This window comes from Electrophorus electricus, chromosome 6 (genome assembly GCF_013358815.1).
Source record: "Electrophorus electricus isolate fEleEle1 chromosome 6, fEleEle1.pri, whole genome shotgun sequence".
NCBI lineage: Eukaryota > Metazoa > Chordata > Actinopteri > Gymnotiformes > Gymnotidae > Electrophorus > Electrophorus electricus.
Window position 1 is genome coordinate 10477499 of NC_049540.1, and position 24788 is coordinate 10502286.

Here is a 24788-nt window from a genome sequence, read left to right on the forward strand (position 1 = left end):
AGAAAGCAACAATCTCTGTATGTTTTAAGTTCTTTCCCACAGGCTCTCTCCCCCCAAGTTAGGTCCCAACCCAAGAGTAGTCATAGTTTAATGTGCTCATCAGTCCCTTAATCTGAGAATGGACCTGTGAGCAGGGTTTTGAACAGCAGTTTCACTGCTCAGATACTCCTGAATAAACACAGCTAAGTAAGCCTTTTATAAGTTGAAATGGGGAGAGCAGCCAACACACAAACTAAAGAAAAATGGTGCACAACATTTCTACAGTAAATGTGTACTTTATTAGTCTTGAGAAGTACAGGGGAGCTTCAGCTCATTTTTCTCAGGTAAGAGGGGTGAGCTGGGCTCCGTATGGTCACCGTCTGCTGTCTACTTGGCGGACATCTTGAGCAGGCTCTGCTTGTTGATCTCAAACAGTCGCCAGCCCTCCTCGAGCGAGAGGTCTGAGGCTCCACGCCGCTTGTAGAACTCGATGGACGGTTTGTTCCACTCCGCCACGATGAAGTGCATACTGCTGCAGCGAGTCTTCACCGCTCTCTGGGGGAGGGGCAGAGGAACTCCATGGTAATTTTAAACAGTCCAAGACAGTTTTACTTAACATTCAGCAGTGGAGCAGATCACCACTGCAGGTTTTATTCTAAGTAGATGACAGAGATGTAAAACTTACTTCACTGAGCAACTTCAGGATTTCTGAGCCAATTCCATAACCTGGAAGTGACATTTCAATTCATGTACACTTTAGTTTGATATGAATGCTTTAGAAGGTAACATTTGTAATAAACAAGTCAGAGAGGCCATACAAAAGATGTTGATCTTTGTCACAGCAAAGGGGTATTATGGCAGAGGACATGTACCTCTGAACTCCTTCATGACGTAGAAGTCTTCCAGGTAGAGTAGCTTTCCAATCCAGGGGTCATAGGTGAAGTAGTACATAGCAAAGCCAACCACTGTATAACCTGAAGTGGGTGAACAAGTTTCCGTTAGCGGACGAATGGGCCAGAATTCCTTTAAAAACCACCTACGCTCTGCTTTGGACAGAAGTGATGGAAGGAGCAGGAATACGAGAACAGGATCATGTGACTTAAGTGACTCATGCATAATGTAACGGTATACGCCCGTGACGTCACGCGAGCGGAACGGGCGGCTTGTGTTATGGGTTTCATTTCACTCATGAAATGAACCACGGACATGACTGGCTCTTGGCGAAAAGTTTACAAAGTATAAATGGGTCACGTCTGTAATAGTATCTTCAAAAAAAACAACCAAAAAAACAAACAAACAAACAAAAAAAAGCACTTGCCCTCTTCGCTCTGTTTTTCCCGAGGTACTTCCGCGACGACGCAGTGGTAGAACGGATGGTCTCCGAAACCGTCCTCCAACAGCTCTAAAAGATAAACAAACAGTAAGCGGAAAGAGACCCAGCAGTAGAAACTTCCGCCATTATTTTGTGACAACAGAAAGAGTGAACTCGCCCTACCTTTCTCGGTCAGAACGACCTGTTCTTCCATTTCTTCGAATTTGGCAAGCTCCTGAAATGTATTTGGGTTTTTTTAATCGTTTGAGATGACACATCAGTTAACGCACAAAGGGTTGCTGAATATGTGGCAAAGCCCATCTTCCTTGTGCGTTTTATCAAAATGTATCATTCGACGTTTGTTGTTCAAACCAATATCCGACATTTACACGCTGACACGAATTTTACCTTTATGAGACGCAAAATATCTGAGACGTCCTTGGGCTCGGCGTTCCGTAATATAAAATTGGCCATTTTCTTCTTTTGCTCTTTTTTCCTTTTCTTACTTGTCCTCGGTAGGTGAAGAGAAGCAAGATTTGTTTCTTCATTCGTTTCCAAGGGGGTTACCCTCAGCAGTAAATCGGGGTTCTGACCCTTCACTAAGGGATCACATGAAGTCTGCAGACACTGACCGCGCTTTGTCCTACTGCGCCGCTCAGTTCGTATTTATACTCGAGAGCAGATGTCGTAATTCCCGGAGCCGAGCAAACCTGCGCGTCATATCCAGTCCCAAGCAGGCTATGTAAAATCTCAAATGCCCGAACAACGGAAGGAGGTCTACTGCGGCGTGTGCTAAAGTACCTTGGCGCTACCTCTTTATTGTATCGGGTCTCCACCACCCCCACCCCCACAAATAGTAGAGTATATTATTCATTTAGTTCAGTAATTTCTTCCGATAGCAAAACAGGAAACCGGAACTACAGGTGATTACATATGATAACGATAAGCAGAGAGGCCCTTATTTGTATATGTGCCATAATTCCTGTAGCGCTGTTGGACAGGTCTGTGTGAAATCAGACACTGAGATGAAAACATGAAATTACTCATCCTCATGTCAGCACACAACATAACTTTGGCTAGTTGGGCCCTACATGACAGCGGAGACTTTGTGTCTTTTGTGAAGGTGACTACATTTAGCTACTTACATTTGAAATTTTATTTTGATGTGATTTTGAAGTTCTTAATCTATGGACATATGTTTGACGTGTTTATCCCCTATTATGTGTGTTCTTTCCCAGTGTCTGGGAAAAAAAAAAAACATATCCTGTGCATATCTATTGCCCTGTAGTGACAGACTGAAAAGGAAGTTTAGTTTATATGTGTGACCTCACTTCCTGTTTCAGTGACAGATCTCCACACACACAAAAAAATAATAGAACAAAGCCGTCTCTAAAGCATAAATCAATTTCTTTGATCTTTGGAGGATGTGACTTTGATTATTTGTATGCTGTAATGACTTTAAGCAGCTTTAAAAAAAAAAAAAAAAAGATTTGGTAGCAGAGTACTTATGGAGGAAACCATCAAGTGTAGGAACATAACAGGATGCATCAAAATTTAAAGTGAGACAAGTGGGAATTTGTAACAAAGTGAGGTAGTTTTGTAACAAAAAATAAACTATAAATAAATAAACCGATTTTAACTAATCTATATTAGTACTGTTCATTAGTGTACTGTGTTTAAAAGCTCTGATTACTTTTATTTCCACATTTCTCACTGTGACATGACATAGTGTCTTAACACTTCAAACATGATACTTAGCCTGGTATTGATTTGGATATTACTGACTGTTCTGAATGAAGGCACTTTATTTGTGCTGAAACCCCAGATTACAGCCTTGTACCCAGCCTACATACAGACCTGTGACCTGTCATCCAAACATCTGTTTTGAAGGCTTTACAGCAGAGGCAATAAAATATTATTTTATTGTTTTATTGTTTTGATCTAGAGGTAAGTATTTTTGTTTTATTGATTTATATCAGTGATTTGATTTTGTGATCCCTCCAAGTGATCCGAGGAGATAACTGCTTTAAATGAAACGTGTTACAGAGGATCTGGCAGTGTGCTCAGAAATTGCAAGTCATTCCTCCAAATATGTAGTATACATTAGAACAAGATTATTCTGATTTATGCTGCTACATAACAGCATAGTAGCACAGTACACAGAACAACAAAGTGTGAAAGCACAACAGTATAAGGAGAGTGTAGAAGAAGAAAAAAAAAATGGATACATTAGGCCCAGCTATTACAGAAGAATAGAGTTCATAATTCGTGTTTAATTATACATGTCTAGTAACTACATTTATATATCATTTACTAACTATGTATTCATATTTGTTGGAGGCCTGTTTGTGTTAAAATCTCACTGGCCAGGCCGAAGGTCAGCCGACATCTTGCAGCTGTCAGGCCCTGCACACGTACTGGTAAATCAGAATGTCTGTACCAGGGTTGCGAAACACCTTCCAACACGTTGTCTGTATCCTTGCAAACATATATATAATTAAGCTGTGTATACAAGGCAGGTATAGAATACCAAGAAAGGAGTTTAGATTAAAAGTTCATGACTGATGTGAGAAAGTTGATTAAAAACTCTGACATGTCGAGGGGAGGTTATGGTAAAAAACAAAACAAAACAAAACAAAACCTGCTACTAAGACTCAGAGCCACAGCTTAATGTGAGATTGCATAAGTTTAATATGATCAAATGACTCACCTCAATTCTCTATTGCCTGCATCTCAGGGACCTGCAGCATGGGCTCAGATAGGCTTTAACAATTGTCTACTGTGAACCAGATTAGTTGAGTCTATTAAGATAAAAACATGAGTCCTTGACTCATAGTCATTTAAAATTGCTGTGTGGTAGTATGTAATATATAGTCTAATTAGTCAGAGTGGAATAACTATAAATTCTTATTTGAATAAAACATGAGCACTGAACTGCCGAGTTTTACTATCTGATTAGATGATTTGACAATCAATAAGGCTATTTGTGAGGATAGCTTACTCTTAAAGACGGACAGAACAGACAGCTTAAAGGCCTGTGTTAACAAGTCTAGAACGTTTTAGAGAATAATCACACATAGTCCTAAAGTGGATGTCTCCAATGAGATAATGCCTGTCATAAATTTAAGAAATGCTTCTTTTGGTAATCTAGAATCTCATGTTCAGAGTGTGCCTGTGGTATTGTTAAACAAAGGCCTCTCTCTTGGTGGCAGGGAACAAATGCCTTCAGTTATGTCATAAATAACCCTGCTACATTCTTACTGCAGCCACAGGGAGGTCAGAGAGCTCTGGGGCCTTCATAAGTCTCCATGTGTTTTTTTCACTGTGCTATATGTGAAGCCTCTGATTATCTTTGAGGCTCACAAACTTTCTCATCCCCCAGATAGTTGTAATCCACTTTTTGTGTGACTCAGAGAGTTCCTGTACTGGTCACGTTTTTATTTACTTTGTAAGACACGACAAAAAGAAACACATTTACATTGTATATTTACGTAGTTCTTTGCCAAATTAGAAGTATGTAACATTTTAGCAATATAAATTAGTACAAGAGTCAAAAATCTTTATAATTATTAATACAACTACACAGTAACAAATAGCTATGAATAGTGCAGAACAGTTTGAACATTATCCAGCAGTTATCCGTAGTCTGACTATGTGCTTCTGTGAATTTTTATTCCAAAAAATTACTTTCCTGCTATTTTTTTTTTTTGGCTTTGTTTTTGATTTTACTTTATAGGCTTCACAAATCTCATTACACTGTATACACATAGAATTACAATGAACCAAACAAATTTCTAAATTATTTCAATTTTCACTCTTCAGCCATCATTTTCATGAGACTCTGCTTGTCGATCTTAAACAGTCGCCAGCCCTCCTCGAGCGAGAGGTCTGAGGCTCCACGCCGCTTGTAGAACTCGATGGACGGTTTGTTCCACTCCGCCACGATGAAGTGCATACTGCTGCAGCGAGTCTTCACCGCTGTCTGGGGGAGGGGCAGAGGAACGTCACGGTAACCAGAGTCTTATTAGATGGAAAAGAGAAGCCAAACTATCTTGTTTTAATTAACACCTCAGAGGATTCCACTAAATGCTCTGAGGTGTTACTAAATTGTGATGGCATTAATTCATACTTCTTAGAATTCATTGTAATGTGAACATTGTACTTAGGATATTCATATGAATGTTGCTTTGGGGAAAGAGTATATCACAGCTAATCAACAGTCCTCAATTATTATTAACTTGCAGGTTCCATGTGAGCCACAAACATGGATGCCAAGACACAGACCTTTATGGGCCAGTGGCTACCAGTGGCTCCATCTACAGATCTACATGGGCACTGCTGGGCTGTAAACAACAAGCACAGCAGTGTCTGTGTTGTTTTTCAGCCCAACCCATTAACTTGCAGGAGGGAGATACGTACATGGCTGAGCTCCTTCAGGATTTGTGACCCGATTCCAAAACCTAACGAGGGAATACAGAGATGTGAAATGTAAACAAGCAACAGCTGCACTATTTTTTTTACCTTCCATTACTCAACATAACTCCTGAGTGTCATGTTTTGTTCTGCATTAAAACACTATGAAATTAATAGGTAATAAGCACAATTTGATAATAATCTGATTATCTGAAGCAAATATATTGCCACAGACAAAACACCAAACAGTGCTGTGCTGAGGAACGCCAGGACTGGATCTAAGTAACTGTAAGTGCTGTCTGTTTGTCACTGCTTGAGTACCAAATCTAAACCATGACTCTAAACTCATCACCCATGTACCTCTGTACTCCTTCATGACATAGAAATCTTCCAGGTAGAGCAGCTTCCCAATCCAGGGGTCATAGGTGAAATAATACATGGCAAAGCCAATCACTGTGAAGCCTGGTGGGAATGGGATAATAACACTTGAGCATCAGTTGACTGGAAAATCCACAGTGGACAGAATCACCTGGTTTCCAAAATGTTGACGACAATATTCATAACAGATTACACTGGTAAATTGGTCTTTTTTGATGTCACCATTTATGATTTAGATGTTTTTGAAATTAAATGGTCACTATTGCTAATTACAACACCATTTGCCACCCTACACCACCAATTTGCCATTCTAAAGAGCGTGTGTGAGTTTTTTTTTTTATGTTAGTACAGCTCAGTTTCATTAACTTTTTATACAGCATAAAACGTTAATAGTCTATTATCATTTTGGTTAGTTTTGGGCAGATCTTTGTGTGGTGTAAGGCTGGCGAAACTCCATGTCCCGTGGACCTTACCTGTACTTTGTGTATTTGTATGTTACACTACTGTAACCGATCTTTCAGTTACCTCCCCGCCCACCCATGTACACGAAACGGGTAGTGTACACGGCGAAGCAAGAGACTGTAACCTGAAGACATAAATTACAGAGTGGGGTTTGGGATTCGTCACAATGTGGTGCACTTTATATCTAGTTCGGGAGCGAAAAGTTTAACAGAGGTACCGTCAGCCAGAATCTGATAGTGGAAAAAACCCTGGGAATCTTACCGTTCGTGCCTTTCTCCTTAGGCACTTCAGCAACGATGCAGTGATAGAAAGGGTGATCCCCGAAACCATCCTCCAGCAAATCTGAAATAAATTAACTCGAATAAAAGAACGTTGCGTGTGACCTTTTTCATGCTTAGCTTGCTTGATTTGGCTTGGCTTGGCTTACCATTTTCAGTTAAAATGACTTGTTCTTCCATTTCCTCGTACTTGGCCAGTTCCTACAGCAAGATAAAAGTGAACAGCTGATAAGGTTCTTGCAATACTGCTTTAACTTTCACTTACGGTTTTTAAAACCTCGCACACGCAACGTTTTTTCATTGTAAACGTTTATTTGTCCTCATTTAAATAGGTAATCCATATCGAATTGTTTACCTTTATGAGTCGCAATATGTCAGACACGTCTTTGGGTTCCGCTTTCCGTAAAATGAAATTGGCCATTTTCTTCGTTTACTTTTCTTTCCTTTACTTACAAGTCCTCTGTATGTGAAATGTAGCAAAATTTGCTTCTTCATCCGCTCCCCCGGGGGGCTACAGTCAGAAGTGAGTCTAGGTCTCTCGCCCTTTCCTGTGAAAACGCATAAGTGAGCTGCTGTCCGCTAGAGCTCGCGACCTCTATTTATGCGCTGCATATGGGCGGAGTTTTCCGTTTATTTGTTTTTGTGAGACTTGCTGAAATATTAAACACAGGATAGTGATTATTTGTCAACAGTCGTTTTCCTTGCGTGTTAGTTACGCTTATTGTTAAAACAAGGGTTAATAAATGTCAAAATATTTTAGCTTAGTTCTACTTACAATCTTTCTGATACTACACAGCAATAAACACAAAACTGCCTGTGCATTAAAAAAAAAAAAAAAAGCTCTTAAGACTCTACAGCACTGCATAAACAGTTGTAGACATATGTCGACGGTGACATTACTGAATCTCCTAAACTTACAGGTTCATATTCCAGTGTATTTAAGAAATAGGAAGAACCACCAGACACCAGCAGGTTCATCTCTACCCTTGCATAAATATTGCTGTCACTGTAGCACTGAGTTTATGAGGTTAACAGTTGTTGCTGTTTAAAGAACCTTTTCTGAATGTTCTCTAAAGTAGTATACATTGATTCTTAGTCCTGCTGTTTTCTAGTGGCCCTGGCAGCCTTGGGCACTGTAGTATTTTGTTCTGCAAATTGACTATGTCAGTGTGATTGAGCTATTCAGCTCAGCATGGGTGTTTTCACAGAAAAATAAAAGAAGTGCAATGTATAGACAGGGAAAGCAAAGCCCATGGGTGACAGTGCTGAGTTGAGCAGCTTAAATCCTTTTTGTGGTGCTAAGCAGAACTGTTCCAAGCTCATTGTGATACAAGGTGTTCAAGCTAGAATTAAAACAGCCATCACTGAATTTCAACCAGATGTTTAACAAAATGTTATGCTTTTGGACAGAGTTCCTGAATGTTGTGCAACAGAGCCAAGAGTTCCACTGTACCAAGTGGAAATTTACAGCATGCCTCTTTGCTGGGACAAAGTTCCCTATATCGTACCTTTGACCCTTAAGGTGACATTGCATGGCAGCTGATCTTTGCTGCAAGTGCAGGTGCATGAACATGTCTGAAGTTGAGAAAACACTAAATACAAGGACAATAAACAAAATTACAGGGTTTTAATTTAGGTTTATTTATGATTAGATAAAAGTAACAGCATCATGGAGATGTCCAGGACTTTCCTGGGCATAAATTAAGACATCAGAGCGTCTCCCCTGTAAAAGTTGTAGTTCATTACCAAGCTCTGTTTGGAAAACAAAGTAGGCGTAAGCATAGAAATGTTCAAATTCAACAACAAAACGCAGAATGTTCTTGCAGGTTTTCATTAAACTTTTTCCAGAGGATTTTGTAAAATTTGCACAGGCCTACATACAGCAGACAGGGTTGTTCTGAGAGCTGCTGGAAACACAACTCTAGAGGATTCAAACAGAAGCCAGTGAGTGAAATTCTGAAGAGTGTTTTACAACTGTGTACGAAAAAAAACATATAATTGAAAGTCAGTTAAAATGCAATATGACTGCATTAAAATGGATCTAGAGGAAGCTTATTGAAAATGTTAGAATGTTTCCCAAACATGGTGCATCAGCACTCTCTGCAGGTTAGTGTGAAGTACTAAAATGCTGGTGAAATGCTGCATGTAATTTCTGTAACAACTTCTGTAACAACTTAACCTGTTCTTACTCTTTGTATATGGGTGTGCTTGCATTGTGTTGTCACTGAAAATGGAACCAAGAACCATCAAACAACCAAACACACACTAGTCTTTTACATGCAGAATATGCATTTTACAAGCAAATCTCAAAAATGATAAAATCAGATGTATGGACCAAACAGACCACAGCTCTATCAAAAACCCTGTTTATTCTGTGCTTAGCACACAGCTGTACACCTAGAGCACTCACAGCAATGGCAAATGTAAAACATAGATGTTAGTTCAGTTTGTCAAAATACTTCAGTTTGCCAGAGGGGTCAGGAATAATCTGCAGAGGAAAGAAAAGACAGAAATAGAATTAATCCAGAGTGAGATCACAATCTCACTGGCGCACGCGCGTACACACATGCACGCACGCACACACGCACACGGGCTTAAGATAGGACTCACCGTTTCACTGCCCGGTTTCCAGCCAGCTGGGCAAACTGTAAATAGAGAGAACAAATAAATTCATTATAAAACTGGGACAACATAGTGCTGCAGGTGTGTGTGAGAGCGAGTGAGAGTTTGAGACTGAAAAAGAAAAGTGTACATGCGTGTATATGAATCTGCAAGAGAAAGACAGAGTGAGAGACTGCTGTGTGAGGAAAATTGTGTGTGTGGGGGGCCTGCCTTCTCCGTGCTTGTCCGTGTACTGGAAGGCCTGCACCAGTCTGAGCGTCTCATCCACGGAGCGACCCACAGGCAGATCGTTCATAGTGATCTGCCGCAGTATGCCTTTACCATCGATGATGAACAGACCTCTGACAAACAAACAAACAAATAAATAAATATGCATGTGTCAACAGATAGCTAAAACAGATTACAATGTAATCTCCATGGAGCTCACCAAAAGTCTCAATCTTCACTAAGGTCTAAAGTTGATGTGATTATATGTTACATGTTCCTGTGCTATTCTAACAAAATTCTTATGTACTGAGTACATTTGCCAAATAAACAGATTCTGATTTTTGAGATCCAAGACAAACATAAAAACCAATGTATGCATATAAAAGTTCTTAAAAACAGGTGTGTTCACATAGCAGCTCTACATGTGTTCTTATAACACCCCCGTACTATTCTCTTTGAATCGTTACTGGTATCTGTGGTTTTTATGTGCCTGTTAAGCTGTGATGTGTTGCATGTGTGTGTCTTAACCTGAGTGTGTGTCCCTGGTCCTCCAGGTAGACGCCATAATCCTTGGCGATCTGGTGTGTGAGGTCAGACAGGAGGGGAATTTTCAGTGGTCCAAGACCTCCCTGCTTCCTGGGGGTATTAATCCTAAAAACACAAAAACAAATAAATTTAATTATTGCAAGATAATATGTTGTATTATATAACATAACAGAACAGAATGGAGATGGCTGAAGAATATGTCCTCACCAGGCCAGGTGGGTGAACTGTGAGTCGACAGAACATGCCACAACATCAGCATTGATGGCGTGGAACTCATTCACCCGGTCGCTGAACGCAATGATCTCAGTGGGACATACGAAAGTGCTACAGACAGCGGCAGAGCACAGATTGTATTCCACTATGAGCCTGATTTTTTTTTTACCACACAGAGAAACTTTTTTATATGCTAATGAATGAGTGTTTCACTTTAGAAAAGATAAGATACATCATGCTGTGAAACAGATCCCAGCAGATATACAGTGATCAGATTTACGTTTGCAGGTGCACACTCACAAGTCAAGGGGATAGAAGAAGAAGACTAAATATTTTCCTATATAGTCAGATAGTTTCAGGTCTTTGAACTCTCCGCTGATGACAGCTGTTCCCTCCCAGTGTGGTGCGGGTTTAGAGACTGCAACACAGCAGGTTTTCACAAATCTGAGAGATTTAAAAAGGTTTAAACGTATCTCATAATATAATAATCGAAAAAATATGGGTGCTGGGGGAGGGGTGATACAAAAAAAATGCTCTGGCCCATGACACTAAAATTGTCTTCTTAAAAATCATGCCAGGCCACCAATTTGCAGTATGTCCGTGAATGCTGTCCAACCGTGACGTGTACCAAGGGGAGTGAGATTAGTTCTCCAAAACAAAACCTCTTACATTTACGGCATTTTAAATAGATGTCAAATAGAATCTCTAGGCAAATCTAATCTACAATTTAAAAAAAAACTACCCGTGCGTCCAACAGCATTGAATATAGAAATATAAGTCATTTAGCCGATTATAAGGTGAAGGCTAACTACACGAATCTGTAAATGGCTGTATTGTTAAAAGTATGCTTCACCATAGTTATGTGCAGGCCAAAGCTAACGTAGCTACTACTAAAGCCACTAAGGTAGCGTGTTCTAAAAACTGAAACCATAGCTCACATAAAAGTGCACTTTTCAAAACCCACTTGAGTCAGTGCCAAGTGGTGCTGTAAAGCAAAGAGACAGTAATCATGTAAGCATGCACACAAAGGATCTGCGGGGGGGAAAGAAAATGCAACGCAATGCTTACTTTTTGCTTTGCTGAGATGCAAGGAATGGTCGGACACGGGAACGCGAAAAGCCTCGCCAGGGTAAACGTGTCCTCCGGCGTAGTTGTAGCATTCCTGGTCCTTTTTCTCATTTGCGCCTTGCTCGACCGTGAACTCAAAAAGCAAGCACAGTGTGCAAAACACGCTGATCAACTTTTTGGCCATTTTACTATAATGCAAGACGTCCATTGCTGTGGCTCGCACGGTTCACGTCTTTCTACCAGCGGGAAAACGACTGGCTCCGATTATTTCCGTCTTTTTTCGCCGATTCTTAACACAACTGGATCGAGTGAAGATTGCGAATGGAGTCTGAGCAGATGATATATAATATTTAATGGTTTGATTTGAGCATTACTGGCAAGTAGGGGGCGGTGTAGCCACATGACTGCGCTGAAATGATTGTAAAATCATTGTGGAAGGACAGAGGCGACTCTTCTTGGTTTGAGCTGGCCTTGGTAGCATGCAAAAGATGCTTAACATCATATCCAACGTACTGAGGGGCAGTGCCAACAGAAACGTAAGTATCGTATCTCTGTGCTCTTCGTTATCAAAGGTTTATGTTGCTGGTGCTCAAGAGCAGAGGAACAAAGCTGTTCTGTGAGCAAGTCACAGAACCGCATCCGTGCTTGCGGTAGCCATGTAGCTTAGCTAACCGCTAGCATAGTTATGTTGACCTTGCAAAGGTATCTTACTGGGCCAGATTGGCTTTGGCTAGGTAGCTACAATCTGTAAGAATCTTAGTGGATGTTTACAGTACAGTTCAATGGATCGGTTATATTTAGGTAAAAGAGGTTTACTTTAAAGGTAGGTTTCAGGAATATGTTAGCTAGGTTAACGTTAGCTAACTAACTGGAAGGAAACTAATGTGCTGAACACATCAAGGTTAGCTAGCCAACCGAGTCAGCGCTGAAATACGTCCACGTTATGTAATCATGTTAGCTAAGTATTCTTAAAATAAAATGAACCTGTCTGTCATCTTGGTGTCATTTAGTTGCTAATGTCATGGCTTCAAATCTAAGCAACACAATTGTGCTGCCAGCAGTGATCAATTGTTTTCAGTTAAGATAGCTAACTAGCAAACTATGTACATGGCGCAAATTTCGCCAAATTTCAGTGTCTGCATCTTGTCTCAAACGCAACAGTGGCAACACTTAGTCACTCGTAACCTTGCCTCTGTACTAAGCCATGCCTACGTAGGCTGCGGTGAGCTGTGTGCAAGTCTGAAAAGGTACCATCACATTCTTATATTGTATACGTTACCGGAAGCGGGGACTTGGGCAGGTTAGTCACTCCTCACAGCGGTCCCCTCTGAGAGTTCATGTGCTCTAGCCTGATGAGCTTGTTCCTCGACATCTGTTTAATTTAATGCCAAAGTAAAGGGTGCGACATGACTGTGATGCCTGTTATTGTTAACTTTGTTTTGGAATGTAGCTAACGGAATCACGCTCGATGCAGTAGTGTTTGTAGCACTGGAAAGGGGAGGTCACTTCATAATAATTATATTTATATATTTTCTCTCTCTCCCTCTCCCTCTCTCTCTCTCTTTCATGGGCTGTCTGTAAGGGAGCTGAACTGGTTCGTGAGGTAAGGGTTTCTGATGAAAGGGTGGAATGGCTGCAGCTCATCAGTACATCACTATATATTTAGGTCCAGAAATACTGTGATTTACTGTTTTGTTCTTCTGGCTTTGCTCCCTTTATGAAGGTCAAAGATTGTGTGTGTGTGTGTGTGTGTGTGTGTGTGTGTGTGTGTGTGTGTGTGTGTTTACAAATTATTATAATTCAGTGATTTGCTCTCATTTTTTCTATTAGTCTACTGTCAGTTTTATTTATATGAGCTAGTTTATTTTCTTAAAAACCATCAATTATGGTGCATAATCTAAAACCAATTTTACATTGTACTGGTGTAATTTGTCTTAATGGAGTTGCATTTCAACTAGTCACTCCTGCCTGCTGCTGCTAGTTCATGCTAATGTCTCTGTCTCTCTTTCTCACACACACAAACATAGACCCACTCCAAACAGATAGGTGTGTGTACATACTATGAATTCAGTGTGTATTGTTGATTTATTTATTCAGAAAGCAGCTGAGCAGGTTGCTGAATACTGTGGCGTTAATAAGCCTTAGAGGACTGTAGATTTACCTTGCATGCTGAACTTGTTTAATTAGTGGAGCAGATATGAAGTTCAATACCAGTCACCTTTTATATTTGAAGCATTTTGTCTAGAGTGATGAGTGGTAATATTTAACATTTACTCTGCTTGTTCTGGCTTTTTTTGTGGGAGTGGGGTGTCTTGATCTTTGACTTGTATCATGGCGACCTGTTTGCCTGACTCTTCTCTGCAGTCATCTGTGTGTAGTGCTGTAATGCAGCTCTTGGCAGGGCAGGGCGAGTACGCAAACATGACCTCGTCCCCTGACCCAGACCCAACATTACACCCTAAAAAATACCCCAAACTCCCCTCAGACACTCCACACACATCCAGTGCTTCCCATCCCTCTGCCCCCTGTTCCGGAGCTCTAGAAACACACCAGAGGTCTTGGTGCAGCAGTCAGAAGAGCGACTGCTAGCCTTGACTCCAGTGGTTAGTGTGGAAGAAACTAGTGCATCTCTGGTGTGCATTGCGAACAATGTGGATGATCCCCAGCCAAAAAAGCTTTCAGTGCAGCCAACAGTGGCCTGGACAGACGGTGTCTTTATAAGGGAGTCTGTGGTCCCCCCAGCTAATGAAAAGGTGTTTGAACCAGTTGAAGCACTGAAAGAATCACAGATGGTGTTTGATACATCCACAAAGGATGATGCATTATTAGAATCAACTTTAAAAGAAATATTAGTAAGCGGTCATGTTTTTAAAATGCCTTCTCCTGAATATGATGCCCCAGATTGTTTGGTTATACGGAACTTTTCAGAGAGAACCCCACCCATTTTTGCCCTAACCAGACCACAACATGCCTGTGACCCTTGCCCCCATCTCTGCTCTATTAATCCCTCCCCTCACTGATTACACCCCTGCCACACTTCCTCCACACGGGAGCCACCCGAGTGCTGATGTTTCAGAGAACATCTACAGCCAGGCAGTAGAGACTGCCATAGCACAGCCACTGCTTGCTGTGAGTACTGGCAGCTTCTCATTTACTGTTCCTCTACATCACATACCTGGCTTCCCATCAATCCCCAGCTTACCCACCTAAGCATGACCCCCCCCACTATACATTACACTTAACCTGCTAGGTCAGAGTTTTCCCAGAACGCAGCTTGACTGCTTGCGGCGCACAGCAGTTCCTCAGTGTATGTTTCCATGATTTATCATGTTTACTGTTGACCGACTGCAGTGTCTTAACTTAAACAAGAGAAGCTTTTTTTTATGTCTCTGAAGCATCCAACTGGTTTAATCTCCCTGGTGTCGCAGAGTAACCAGAGTGTAATCTGTGTTACTTTGAATTCCATTGTCTTGGTTCAGGTGGTCAGGCTTGTTTGCCGGTATGGTTTGGTGTGCTTTCATGTTTCATCTGGTGGATATAAGTGTGTGTGTGTGTGTGTGTGTGTGTGTGTGTGTGTGTGTGTGTGTGCGCGCGCGCGCGCGTTGTTTTCTGCTGCTGGCCAAAAAGTTCGGGGGGGGGGGATGGGAGTGTTGTTTTAATTTCTGTGCTCATCTTCTCATTTCTTCATTTTATAGGGAAGCAGAGTGGTGGTGGCAAGTAGAACCTATGCAGACTTCACTCCCCAGGCTACCTTTGACATCAAGGTGAGATGTTAACTGTGTCAACCACAGGCACAGGTAAATCCTGGGCTCAATCCTGGGTAATATTTTATTCATAGTCTAGAAAACATCTGCCAGGTACCACAACTACAAGGTAAATAAATAGACAAATTAATAAATATCAGGTAAACACCCTAATCCCAGATGGAAATACTTCAGTTTTGCTCTATTCTGTTAAATGATGGTAGTTAATAACCTAATTAAATATGTAATAAGCAGAATAATGGTCATGTCTTGATTGGCTGAATGTACTATCTGTCACTCTTGGGCAGAAATGTGACCTGCACAAACTGGAGGAGGGTCCACCCCTGCAGGCGGTGCTTACGAGGGAGGAGGGGCTTCAATACTACCGCACCATGCAGGTGATGAGACGAATGGAGCTGAAGGCAGACCAGCTATACAAACAGAAGATCATCCGAGGCTTTTGTCACCTGTATGATGGACAAGTGAGGAGACACCACACACACACACACACACAGCTTCACTACAAGCAGATACAGTTTCAGATACTGCATGTTGTCTTGATTTCATTCAAAAAGCACTATCTGCACATAAGAACAAATTGTTTCCATTAAAAGCCTTCTTTTTCAGTCTTCTCTCTTCTCTTCATCTGACACATTTTCACCTAGCACATGGTGTGAATTCTGTTTAGTGATTTGATGGAATATCTGAAGATTTTAGCAGACAACACGCTCACTCACCGTCTGCTTAATGCTGTGCCAATAGGAGGCATGTGCTGTGGGGATTGAGAGTGGCATTAACCGCACAGATCACCTTATCACAGCATACCGTGCTCATGGATACACCCTGACTAGGGGCGGCACCGTCCGTGAGATCATGGCAGAACTCACAGGTGAAAATGCCACAATACCCCCCCCACACACGCACACACACACACACTCCTCCCTCAGTGTTTCATTCCAGGTGCTTGGCTTTCAGATTGGTTCAAATCAGCAGGTCGAGCTAAATAGAAATCAAATGGGTGATCAGGACAGGACTTGTTACTTTTTAAACCAACCATTTACATCTCTGTTCCAATGCACCACTGCATATACCACAGAAAATCATCAAATAAATCAGGAGACCAACTTTGGGCATGAACTTTAGTTTAGCTACTTTAGTTCAGGCATTTTAGCATTTTTGGGTTGGATCCTACTGATGTCTGTTAGAGCAGAGTACTGCCTGTATTCACGTAGGTAGACATACTAAGTACTTGTGCTCTATTAGTGTACCCCTCCATTGCAGGTCCAAGTTGAACACCCATGTTCCTGTGTGTCTGGTCTCCAACAGGCCGTCGCGGTGGCATCGCAAAGGGAAAGGGGGGTTCCATGCACATGTACGCCAAACACTTCTATGGAGGAAATGGAATCGTGGGAGCCCAGGTGAGTCAGGATACATGATGCAGTTTTTTGGCTGCTGTCATGTTCCTGCATGCAAGTGGTGTATTTTAGCCTACCGGCTCCAGCTCTACCTTGGTTTTCATTGTAAAATTTAAATGTAATTTCCCAGGTGCCTCTTGGGGCTGGTGTAGCATTGGCCTGCAAGTATCAGGGCAAGAATGAGCTCTGTGTCTGTCTCTATGGTGATGGTGCGGCCAATCAGGTGAGTCACAATTTAAAAAAAATTTTTTTCCCCTTTCTTGTGCTGTGGTTTCATCTACTTGCATTACGCACTGTAGAAAATCAGGGAGTTGTCCTGATGATTTTAAACGTTGACTCTGTTACTCTTCAGTGTTATGTCTTCAGCCAGTGACGAATGGTGGACCTTTTGTGTGTTTTGTATGCAGGGTCAGATCTTTGAGACATATAACATGGCAGCTCTGTGGAAACTGCCATGTATCTTTATCTGTGAGAATAACAAATATGGTATGGGCACGTCTGTGGAGAGGGCAGCAGCCAGCACTGACTACTACAAGAGAGGAGACTTCATCCCAGGCCTGAGGGTAAAAAACACACACACAAACAGTCCAAGGGGGACTTGAGGAACGAATACTGGAGTGAGGTTTATGCTACTGAGGATGCTACTGAGGTTTATGCTACTGAGGTATGGCTTTTTGTCCAAATAATTGTGCTATATGAAAAGAAAGCATAAATATGCTGACAAGCCATAGGTTACCAAGGAGAAAGAGAGAAAAGATTTCAAGTTCAGGTGTGGACGGAGCAGTCGTGAGGGCAGCCGACCTCACCGGCGTCATTTTGCAATATTTACTATATAGATTTCTAAAAAATAAATAGTATACTTAAAAAGGTATAATAAGTCCAGTGATTTGGACTGTAATTGATGCGCCCTTGGTAATAAATATTATAGAATGCATGAAACCTTTTACACACATTCACAATCAATCTTTCATTATTTCCCACCAAGATGAAAACAGCGAGTTATTCCTATTTATAAAAATGGAGACACATCTATTCTCAAATTATAGAATAGTTTGTTTTTCCAGTTATAAAAAAAAATTGAGACTACTTATACACAGGTTTGATTAATTTCATAGAAAAACATTTTATATTGAGTGACCATAAGGTTGGCTTTATAATAAATAGGTCCACCGCAATGGCAGTGAAGCAGCTCATGGAGACATTTACTACAATAGTCAGCAGGGACTATACTGTGAGGGTGTTTATAGATTAAATACTATTGATCATGGCTTATTAATGAAGAAACTAGAGAGAGAGTATGAGAGAGGGTATTAGAGAGACAGCATACTCATGGCTAATAAGTTACATTGATGATGCATATTATCAATGGCTAGGCTGGGAGGACATAACAGGGTTTGAGTGTAACAGCAGTAAAAATAAATAATGGAATGCAAACCAGACAAACAGGTTGAAAGCAAAGGTCAAGTGTATTTAAGTTTTGTTGTTCAGATCTAGAACTATACAAGTAACTGGAGCAATAGCTTCAGGAGTGGCCCAGCACAACAAACAAAACCACACAAGAAACAAAACGACAACTGACTAAGCTAACAAAAAGAAACGTACAATGACTACATTGACTATACTGGTATATACAGAGAAATTCACCCCCAGACAAAATGGCAGCCACTCCTCATCACCAGTGTGTAACTGCTATATACAGGACAATATATACAAGATACAAGAGACGTATATTAACCAGCAACCAAACCAATAAGGGACAAATCGATGCGTAAATCAAGAGGAGAATCCAAATTCATACACACAAATCCAAGCAATCACAATATCAAAAAGCAGAAACAAGTCAAAACACTAAACAGCAGCATTAAATTCTCTAATGAGCCCCAAGAATAGCCCTTCTTCCCTTCCTCCACCTTTTCATATGCGTCTTTTGTCTACAATCAGGGGAAGCCAAAACATAATTCATAGGAGTCTTTTTTTCTGTCAGGGACCTGCAAAGTGTGCACTCAAGAAAGATCCCGACATGGGCAAAAGGGCTAATTCCTTGTCACCAGCCTCAAAAGAACGGCTGCTTTTCGGTCATGCATTGCCTTCATAGCTGCCTCGGAGTCACTAAGATTGTTAGTTTGTTTGGCTAGTTTTCTAACAAACTGCAATCAGTTAGGTAGTTTAGCCACAAAATCACAAAGCACACTAGTCCTGGGACTGGATGACAACCACGGGTGTGATAAAACTTTGAGTGGACTGCACACTGTGTGTCCGAAAAGCAGTGCATTACGGCTGAACCCTAAAGAATGTCACGGGTAGCAGTGTCACGGGGAGCAAAAAGGAGCAGAGGAACACGATCATCCTGATCATTCTCATACTCAGTACAGTAAGACCTCAGCATATTTTTAAGTCTGATGGAACCTTTCCAACACACCTTGAGACTGAGGGTGATGTGCACTGAAGGAGTGGTGTTGGATACTTAACTCATGCATTACTTGTGTAATGGGTTTAAATAGGTTTGAGATTAAATTAGTCCCTCTGTCGGATTGGATACATTTAGGTAGGCCAAAGGTAGTACAGAACTTAATCACTGCTTTAGATTTAAGTGAACGAAGGGGGATCGCATCTCAGTATCTAATGATACTAATGGTACACATTAAAGTCAGCAAATAACATCCTGCCCGTGCCTTTGGCAGGGGGCCTACACAGTCGAAGAGAACATTCACCCACCACAGAAATTGGAACCAAAGGTGCAAGGGGAATAATCTGATTTGGTTTCTTAACCATTTGGCATGTAGGGCAAGTTCAGCAGTAGTAACTACGTTTTTTCGAATTGATGGCCAAAGGAAATGTTCCAAAATCCACTGTGTGGACCCTCACAACCAGGTGACCTGACAGTGGGTGACCATGAGCTACAAATAAAACATGGGCACGGTGGCTGGTGCCACTATTTGCATCACTGTGTTCCACGCTTCACTAGAGTGAGTCAGTCAAAGACCACTTCCGCAATAACATTTTTTCATTGTGATGCTCACTACTATAGCCTGTAGCTTTTTCTCCTTGTTTATCTGCGAGGGTTAAGCAATGCAAAAGGGTGCTGTCGGCTCACTGAGCCACAGCCAGCTCCTTTTGCCACATGAGATCTGGTATCTCCGGATCAGGAACAGCGGGCACAACATTTTCTTCAAGCACTGCTTGGGCATCACCTACTGGCACATCACACATGAATTTTCCTTTCAGGGGAACCACATTACAGAGTTTCTATGCTTGAGCACGGGTCAAAAAAAAACAAGCAGGAAATGTGCCTAATACCTCTTGTGCAGACTCATTAACCTCCACAGGATTCTCTATTGCCTCGGGCACAGAGAACAGCAAACTAATGGCAATGTCATTGCCTAAAATTAACGATACACCACGGACGGGCAGTTCGGAGTGTACCGCCACTTTAGCTGGTCCTGAATATACACTTATGTACAGTCTCATAACATGTCGTTACCACTATGTCTCTTCATGACAGTGTCAACACGCTTTCCGATATATGATATAGCAACATCAGTGTCCCTTAATCGCATGATTAGATAGACACACAGGTGGACATATCGATATGAACAAATAATGTCAAATCTAATTTGATTACTTGTGGGGTTCCACTAGGTTCAGTGCTAGGATCCAAGTTGTTTATACTGTATATAAATGACATTTGTAAAGTGTTATTTTTAAAATATTATTTTCTGAGGACAATTTATTTGAAAATGGTTTCTGAATTAAATGGAAAAGGAAGTGAAAGTTTTAAAGAAATGGTTTGAAACTAACAAGTTATTGAATTTTAGTAAAAGTTGATCCTATTAAGGAGCAAATAAATTGGTAATGGGCAAATCAAAAATCAAGTTAAGATTAAGATCAATAAGATAGAAATAGAAAGAGTGTATAAAATACATTTCTGGTTGTGATGATCAAAAATTATATTGGAAGCCACTCAAATAATATAAAATAAATGTCGAACCATTGCATTACTATATAAAATTAAAGATTTTATTGAATCAGAATTCACTATATGTACTGTACTGTTCTCACATAGTTCCATGTGAGAGATGTGGGGAAATGCATGCAAAACTAACAAATGTTATTCACAATACTGTGAAATCAACCAACAAACTATATAAATTTACATGTTTTACATAACAAACAAAAAAAAACTAAGGTAAGGACAAATATTTTTAAAAAATAGATGTACATCTGTCAAAGGACTAAACTTGTGATAAGGATTTAATAATGTAGCTCACTTTTATAAAAATAAAAAATTAAGATAACTCCTTCAAACTAAGATATTAACAAATAAGGAATGAGGAATTAATTACAGTAATTCACGTGTGTGTGTGTGTGTGTGTGTGTGTGCGCGCATTAAGGTCGATGGTATGGACATCCTGTGTGTGAGGGAGGCCACCAAGTTTGCTGCAGAGCACTGCAGATCTGGAAAGGTAAACCAAGATATCATTCACACCTCTGGCCTTAAAACAGACTAATTAGCTGCTGACAGACAAAAAAGGAAGTCATATATCCTCATCACGGTCACCCCAAGCACTTGGTTATTTATGTAATCAGGCTATCAGGTGGGTGGCAGTGGTCCAGTGCATAGAGACATGCATTCAGTTAACGTTCACTGACTTTGACTTTGACCATAAGTGTTGGACTGTCAGAAACGGTTGATTTTCATGCACAATAGTCTGTAGTGTTTACACAGAATGGTATGAAATACAAACACCATGAAGTGAAAACACCTTGTAAATGAGAGGCCAGAGGGGAACAGCCAGCTTGGTTTGAATTGTCTGGAGGTATCTGTAGATTCATGTTAATCTTGTAGTTGTGTTACAATTTGTAGGGCCCAATTCTGATGGAGCTGCAGACATACCGTTACCACGGACACAGCATGAGTGATCCTGGCATCAGGTAAGAATAACTCATCACCACCTCCACTACCATCACCTACAGTAATATGTATACAAAAGGGTTAGCTCAAGGTGCTAGCAACACCAAGGTCATCTGTATAACCATGTCAGACAAAGTGATGTGAATGAGGAGACTGATCAGCTGTCTACCTGACTGGCATGGCATGCATTTTACATTTATTTCTGTTTATAATAACAACCAACATGGGGAAGTTTTTGTCATGAGTTCAATCTGTTTACTTCTTACATACTCCTCACCTACTTGGACCTCCTGGATAGTAGTGAGGTTCTTTTCGTTTTTATCGTCACTCTTAGTTTCCCACAGTACCCTTGTAACCCCATCCCAGGCATCCAAACCTACCATGGCGACAGTGCATGAGCTTTCCCCTCTTGACCTTGCTGTGTTTCCGTAGTTACCGCACACGCGAGGAGATCCAGGAGGTGCGCAGCAAGAGTGACCCCATCTCCCTGTTGAAGGACCGCATGATCAGCAACAACATGGCCAGCGTGGAAGAGCTTAAGGTGGGGTCAGGGAGGAGAGCATTTATACAACCAGAAGAAAAATCTCCCTTCATAGACTATGGTCTTTTAGTCCTGTCATTTTTATGAAAAAGGGGTTTTGCTCTGTTCTGTACCTTCTGTTCCAGATTCATTTCAGTATTTAGGTGAGAGTCAGTTGGATGAGTTTTTGTTTTGATCAGTTCTAAACATTGTGTGTCTCTGTCAATTCCTGCAGGAGATTGATGTAGAGGTCAGGAAGGAGATTGAGGATGCAGCTCAGTTTGCCACAACAGACCCTGAGCCCCCTCTGGAAGACCTGTGCAATCACATCTTCTCCAATGAACCTCCCATGGAGGTACGGGGAACCAACCCCTGGGCTAAGCTCAAGTCCATCAGCTAAGAACTCTGCAAGCCCTATAGCCTCTTCTTCCAGAGAGTACTTTACCCAAAAAGGCTAACATGGCTAACCCTGAGTGTAAGCCGACAGGGGTGAGCTAGCGCTGTTCATTGTCTCTGTGGTAATTGAACTCCCACTAGCTTTCATTAATAGTTAGCTGTGTTAGCATTTGTAGACTGACATGTTTCTAGAAACACACACAGCCACATTTGTACTGTACTGGATGGTTGAAGGGTCAATTAAGGACGACAACACACCATTTGAAACTCTGCGTCCTGTTCCCGATGGCACCGTTTTCTGCCACATCCACCCTTTCGTTTGCTCCAGGTAAAAAAAACAAGCTCATTGGAATGAATGTACAATTACACAAGTTAGAATGTTTTTGTTTGCTGGGGATCCACAAAATATCAACAAAAGCTGTTTAATAATGAACTTCATTATATATGGAATCTGTTATTTGTATGTAGGTAATGGGATGCCATTTAGTTGCTTTATATCTTGACAAGCAATTTGTGCCTGCTAGATGAAAAGTTACTGGAGACTTTTAAGTCGAGTAAAAACTAGGAGGGGAGGTGGTGGTACAGAAATTAAATCTCTGAAACGCACAATGGGAAATATAGGCCCACTGGACCTGAATATAATTTCCTGTTTCTTTTTGTCCAACCAATATTTTTCTTTCTTTTTTGGGGGGGGGGGGCAGAAGAATGTAGTTTTGTTTCTAAAGCAGGAAGCAACTTTAAAAGTTTTGACAACCATTTTTGGAGGCAATTTAAAAAGAAAACTTGTGATGGTGAATGGGGAATTGAGGTCAGACGTCAGGCTTTTATCCCATGTTGGCCATGTTTGTGTTGTTTCTGCCATAGCCTTTATAAAAATTAAAAATATGAATACATTTAATTGTCTGCTTTTTTAATTGTCCACCTTTTCCCATTTTACATGGGGGGGGGGGGACATAGCTTTGCTTTGCTGGGGACAAGAACGTGGACTGTGTTGCATTCAATTCGGGTGCCTCTCAAATTCATGTTCCCTTTAAGAAATCGAGTCCTTGGGCATGCATGTTCATTGTAAAAAGATCAGCTCTAGGACTGAAAGGAAGAGGTTCACAACATGGCTGGCATTGTAACAGGTTGGGGCAGCCTGAGATGATCCCAAGTCCCTGCCCTGCCCCAAGTATCAATCAGTTAGGTCTATGTGGGATTGATAAATCACATGCTGGAAGAAGAATTAGTCCTAAAATCTAGGTATATGTGTGTTTATAGCACCTCATACATGTTGCTATCTTGTACAACTTTTAAAACTGCACCGGAGTTGCAGTTTTGGCCACCGAGCTGGTGAATCAACCACATTTTAGCTGTTTTATGCTGTGATTGGGCTTTTAGTAGACAGTACAACCTATCCAGCAGTGCTAATAGAGGCAGTAGCTAAGACCTCTTTAAATATTAGATCTTTCCATCTCTCTGGCCCTCTTTAGAAAATGGGACATTTCAGAGCTGTTCCATGAAATGCATTAGGAGCAAATTGACTTGTATAGATAAAAGGGCAGAATCTTAACAATCATCTTTTGGGCAAGGCCCCTCTCCGGAACATAGTGTTTCACTTTGAGCTGTGTAATTCATGGAAAAACAGTTTGAGAGTTCCACTCTGCTCTTTACCAATACTAGCAGCACTTTGTCTCTTCCTTCCTTCCTCCCTCTCCCTCTCACACACACTCTGTGAGAGATCATTACACTCCACACGGTGCTTTTCTGTAGCTATTCAAGACAGGGATAAGACGTGCTGTATCCCTTGACTACATTGTATGAACTGCGTGTAAGTGCGTCTGTGTGACAGGGTGTAAAACATGCCTTTGAACTTTTTCTCAGCTTCTACACTTGTTTTGCCTTAGGTCTAAAGCTATTAATATTTACAAAAGAACAGGAGACAAAAAATATTATTGCAGTAAAGACGGAAACCAAAGATGCAAATGTAACGCAGAGTCAAAAGGCCAACAGGCAGATGACGTATCGGAATCAAAGCGTTTACACCACATTCAAAGGTTCAAGAACTAACAGTACAACATGAGGGATTGGGAGCATATGGCGTCGAGTTTATACATTCCATGCCCTGCTTAAAATTACGGTTCGTGATGGCGTGTGCAATGCAGTGCAACAGTGAGTACAGTTCCGCATAAAAATTAATCTGAGAACGCGATTCAAATAAATTTCTTACCTGAGCTGTAGTGTGCCGCTGGCCAATGGGAGGCCATTATTTCACGCCCACGTGACGTGCCCTGCAGCCTCATTCTGAGAGACAGGTAAACGGCGCGGCGCCATGTTGACTAAAA

At 41.2% G+C, this 24788-nt stretch overlaps 4 protein-coding genes across 4 annotated transcripts; 1 reads left to right on the forward strand and 3 right to left on the reverse strand.

The window, feature by feature from the left end:
- Window positions 1-259: 259 nt before the first annotated feature.
- On the reverse strand, window positions 260-2078 carry sat1a.2 (spermidine/spermine N1-acetyltransferase 1a, duplicate 2). Its single transcript, XM_026998491.2, has 6 exons — window positions 1700-2078; window positions 1475-1526; window positions 1298-1381; window positions 852-953; window positions 665-705; window positions 260-534 (listed from the first exon to the last, which is right to left on the reverse strand). The coding sequence occupies exons 1-6, from the start codon at window positions 1763-1765 to the stop codon at window positions 367-369; spliced, it is 513 nt and encodes a 170-aa protein (XP_026854292.1). The 5' UTR covers window positions 1766-2078; the 3' UTR covers window positions 260-366.
- Window positions 2079-4708: 2630 nt separating this feature from the next.
- LOC118240052 (diamine acetyltransferase 1-like) lies at window positions 4709-7405 on the reverse strand. The gene is made up of 6 exons (XM_026998492.2): window positions 7178-7405; window positions 6972-7023; window positions 6806-6886; window positions 6065-6166; window positions 5711-5751; window positions 4709-5273 (listed from the first exon to the last, which is right to left on the reverse strand). The coding sequence occupies exons 1-6, from the start codon at window positions 7241-7243 to the stop codon at window positions 5103-5105; spliced, it is 513 nt and encodes a 170-aa protein (XP_026854293.1). The 5' UTR covers window positions 7244-7405; the 3' UTR covers window positions 4709-5102.
- Window positions 7406-9172: 1767 nt separating this feature from the next.
- prdx4 (peroxiredoxin 4) lies at window positions 9173-11795 on the reverse strand. Its single transcript, XM_026998451.2, has 7 exons — window positions 11479-11795; window positions 10711-10828; window positions 10405-10521; window positions 10180-10302; window positions 9655-9785; window positions 9433-9467; window positions 9173-9310 (listed from the first exon to the last, which is right to left on the reverse strand). Exons 1-7 carry the CDS (start codon window positions 11684-11686, stop codon window positions 9260-9262), a joined length of 783 nt encoding a protein of 260 aa, XP_026854252.1. The 5' UTR covers window positions 11687-11795; the 3' UTR covers window positions 9173-9259.
- A 103-nt stretch (window positions 11796-11898) lies between these two features.
- Window positions 11899-23362, forward strand: pdha1a (pyruvate dehydrogenase E1 subunit alpha 1a). The gene is made up of 12 exons (XM_026998450.2): window positions 11899-12014; window positions 13061-13081; window positions 15174-15242; window positions 15530-15703; window positions 15984-16110; window positions 16548-16639; window positions 16767-16859; window positions 17044-17199; window positions 21028-21099; window positions 21501-21568; window positions 21981-22089; window positions 22304-23362. The coding sequence occupies exons 1-12, from the start codon at window positions 11958-11960 to the stop codon at window positions 22466-22468; spliced, it is 1203 nt and encodes a 400-aa protein (XP_026854251.1). The 5' UTR covers window positions 11899-11957; the 3' UTR covers window positions 22469-23362.
- Window positions 23363-24788: the final 1426 nt, after the last annotated feature.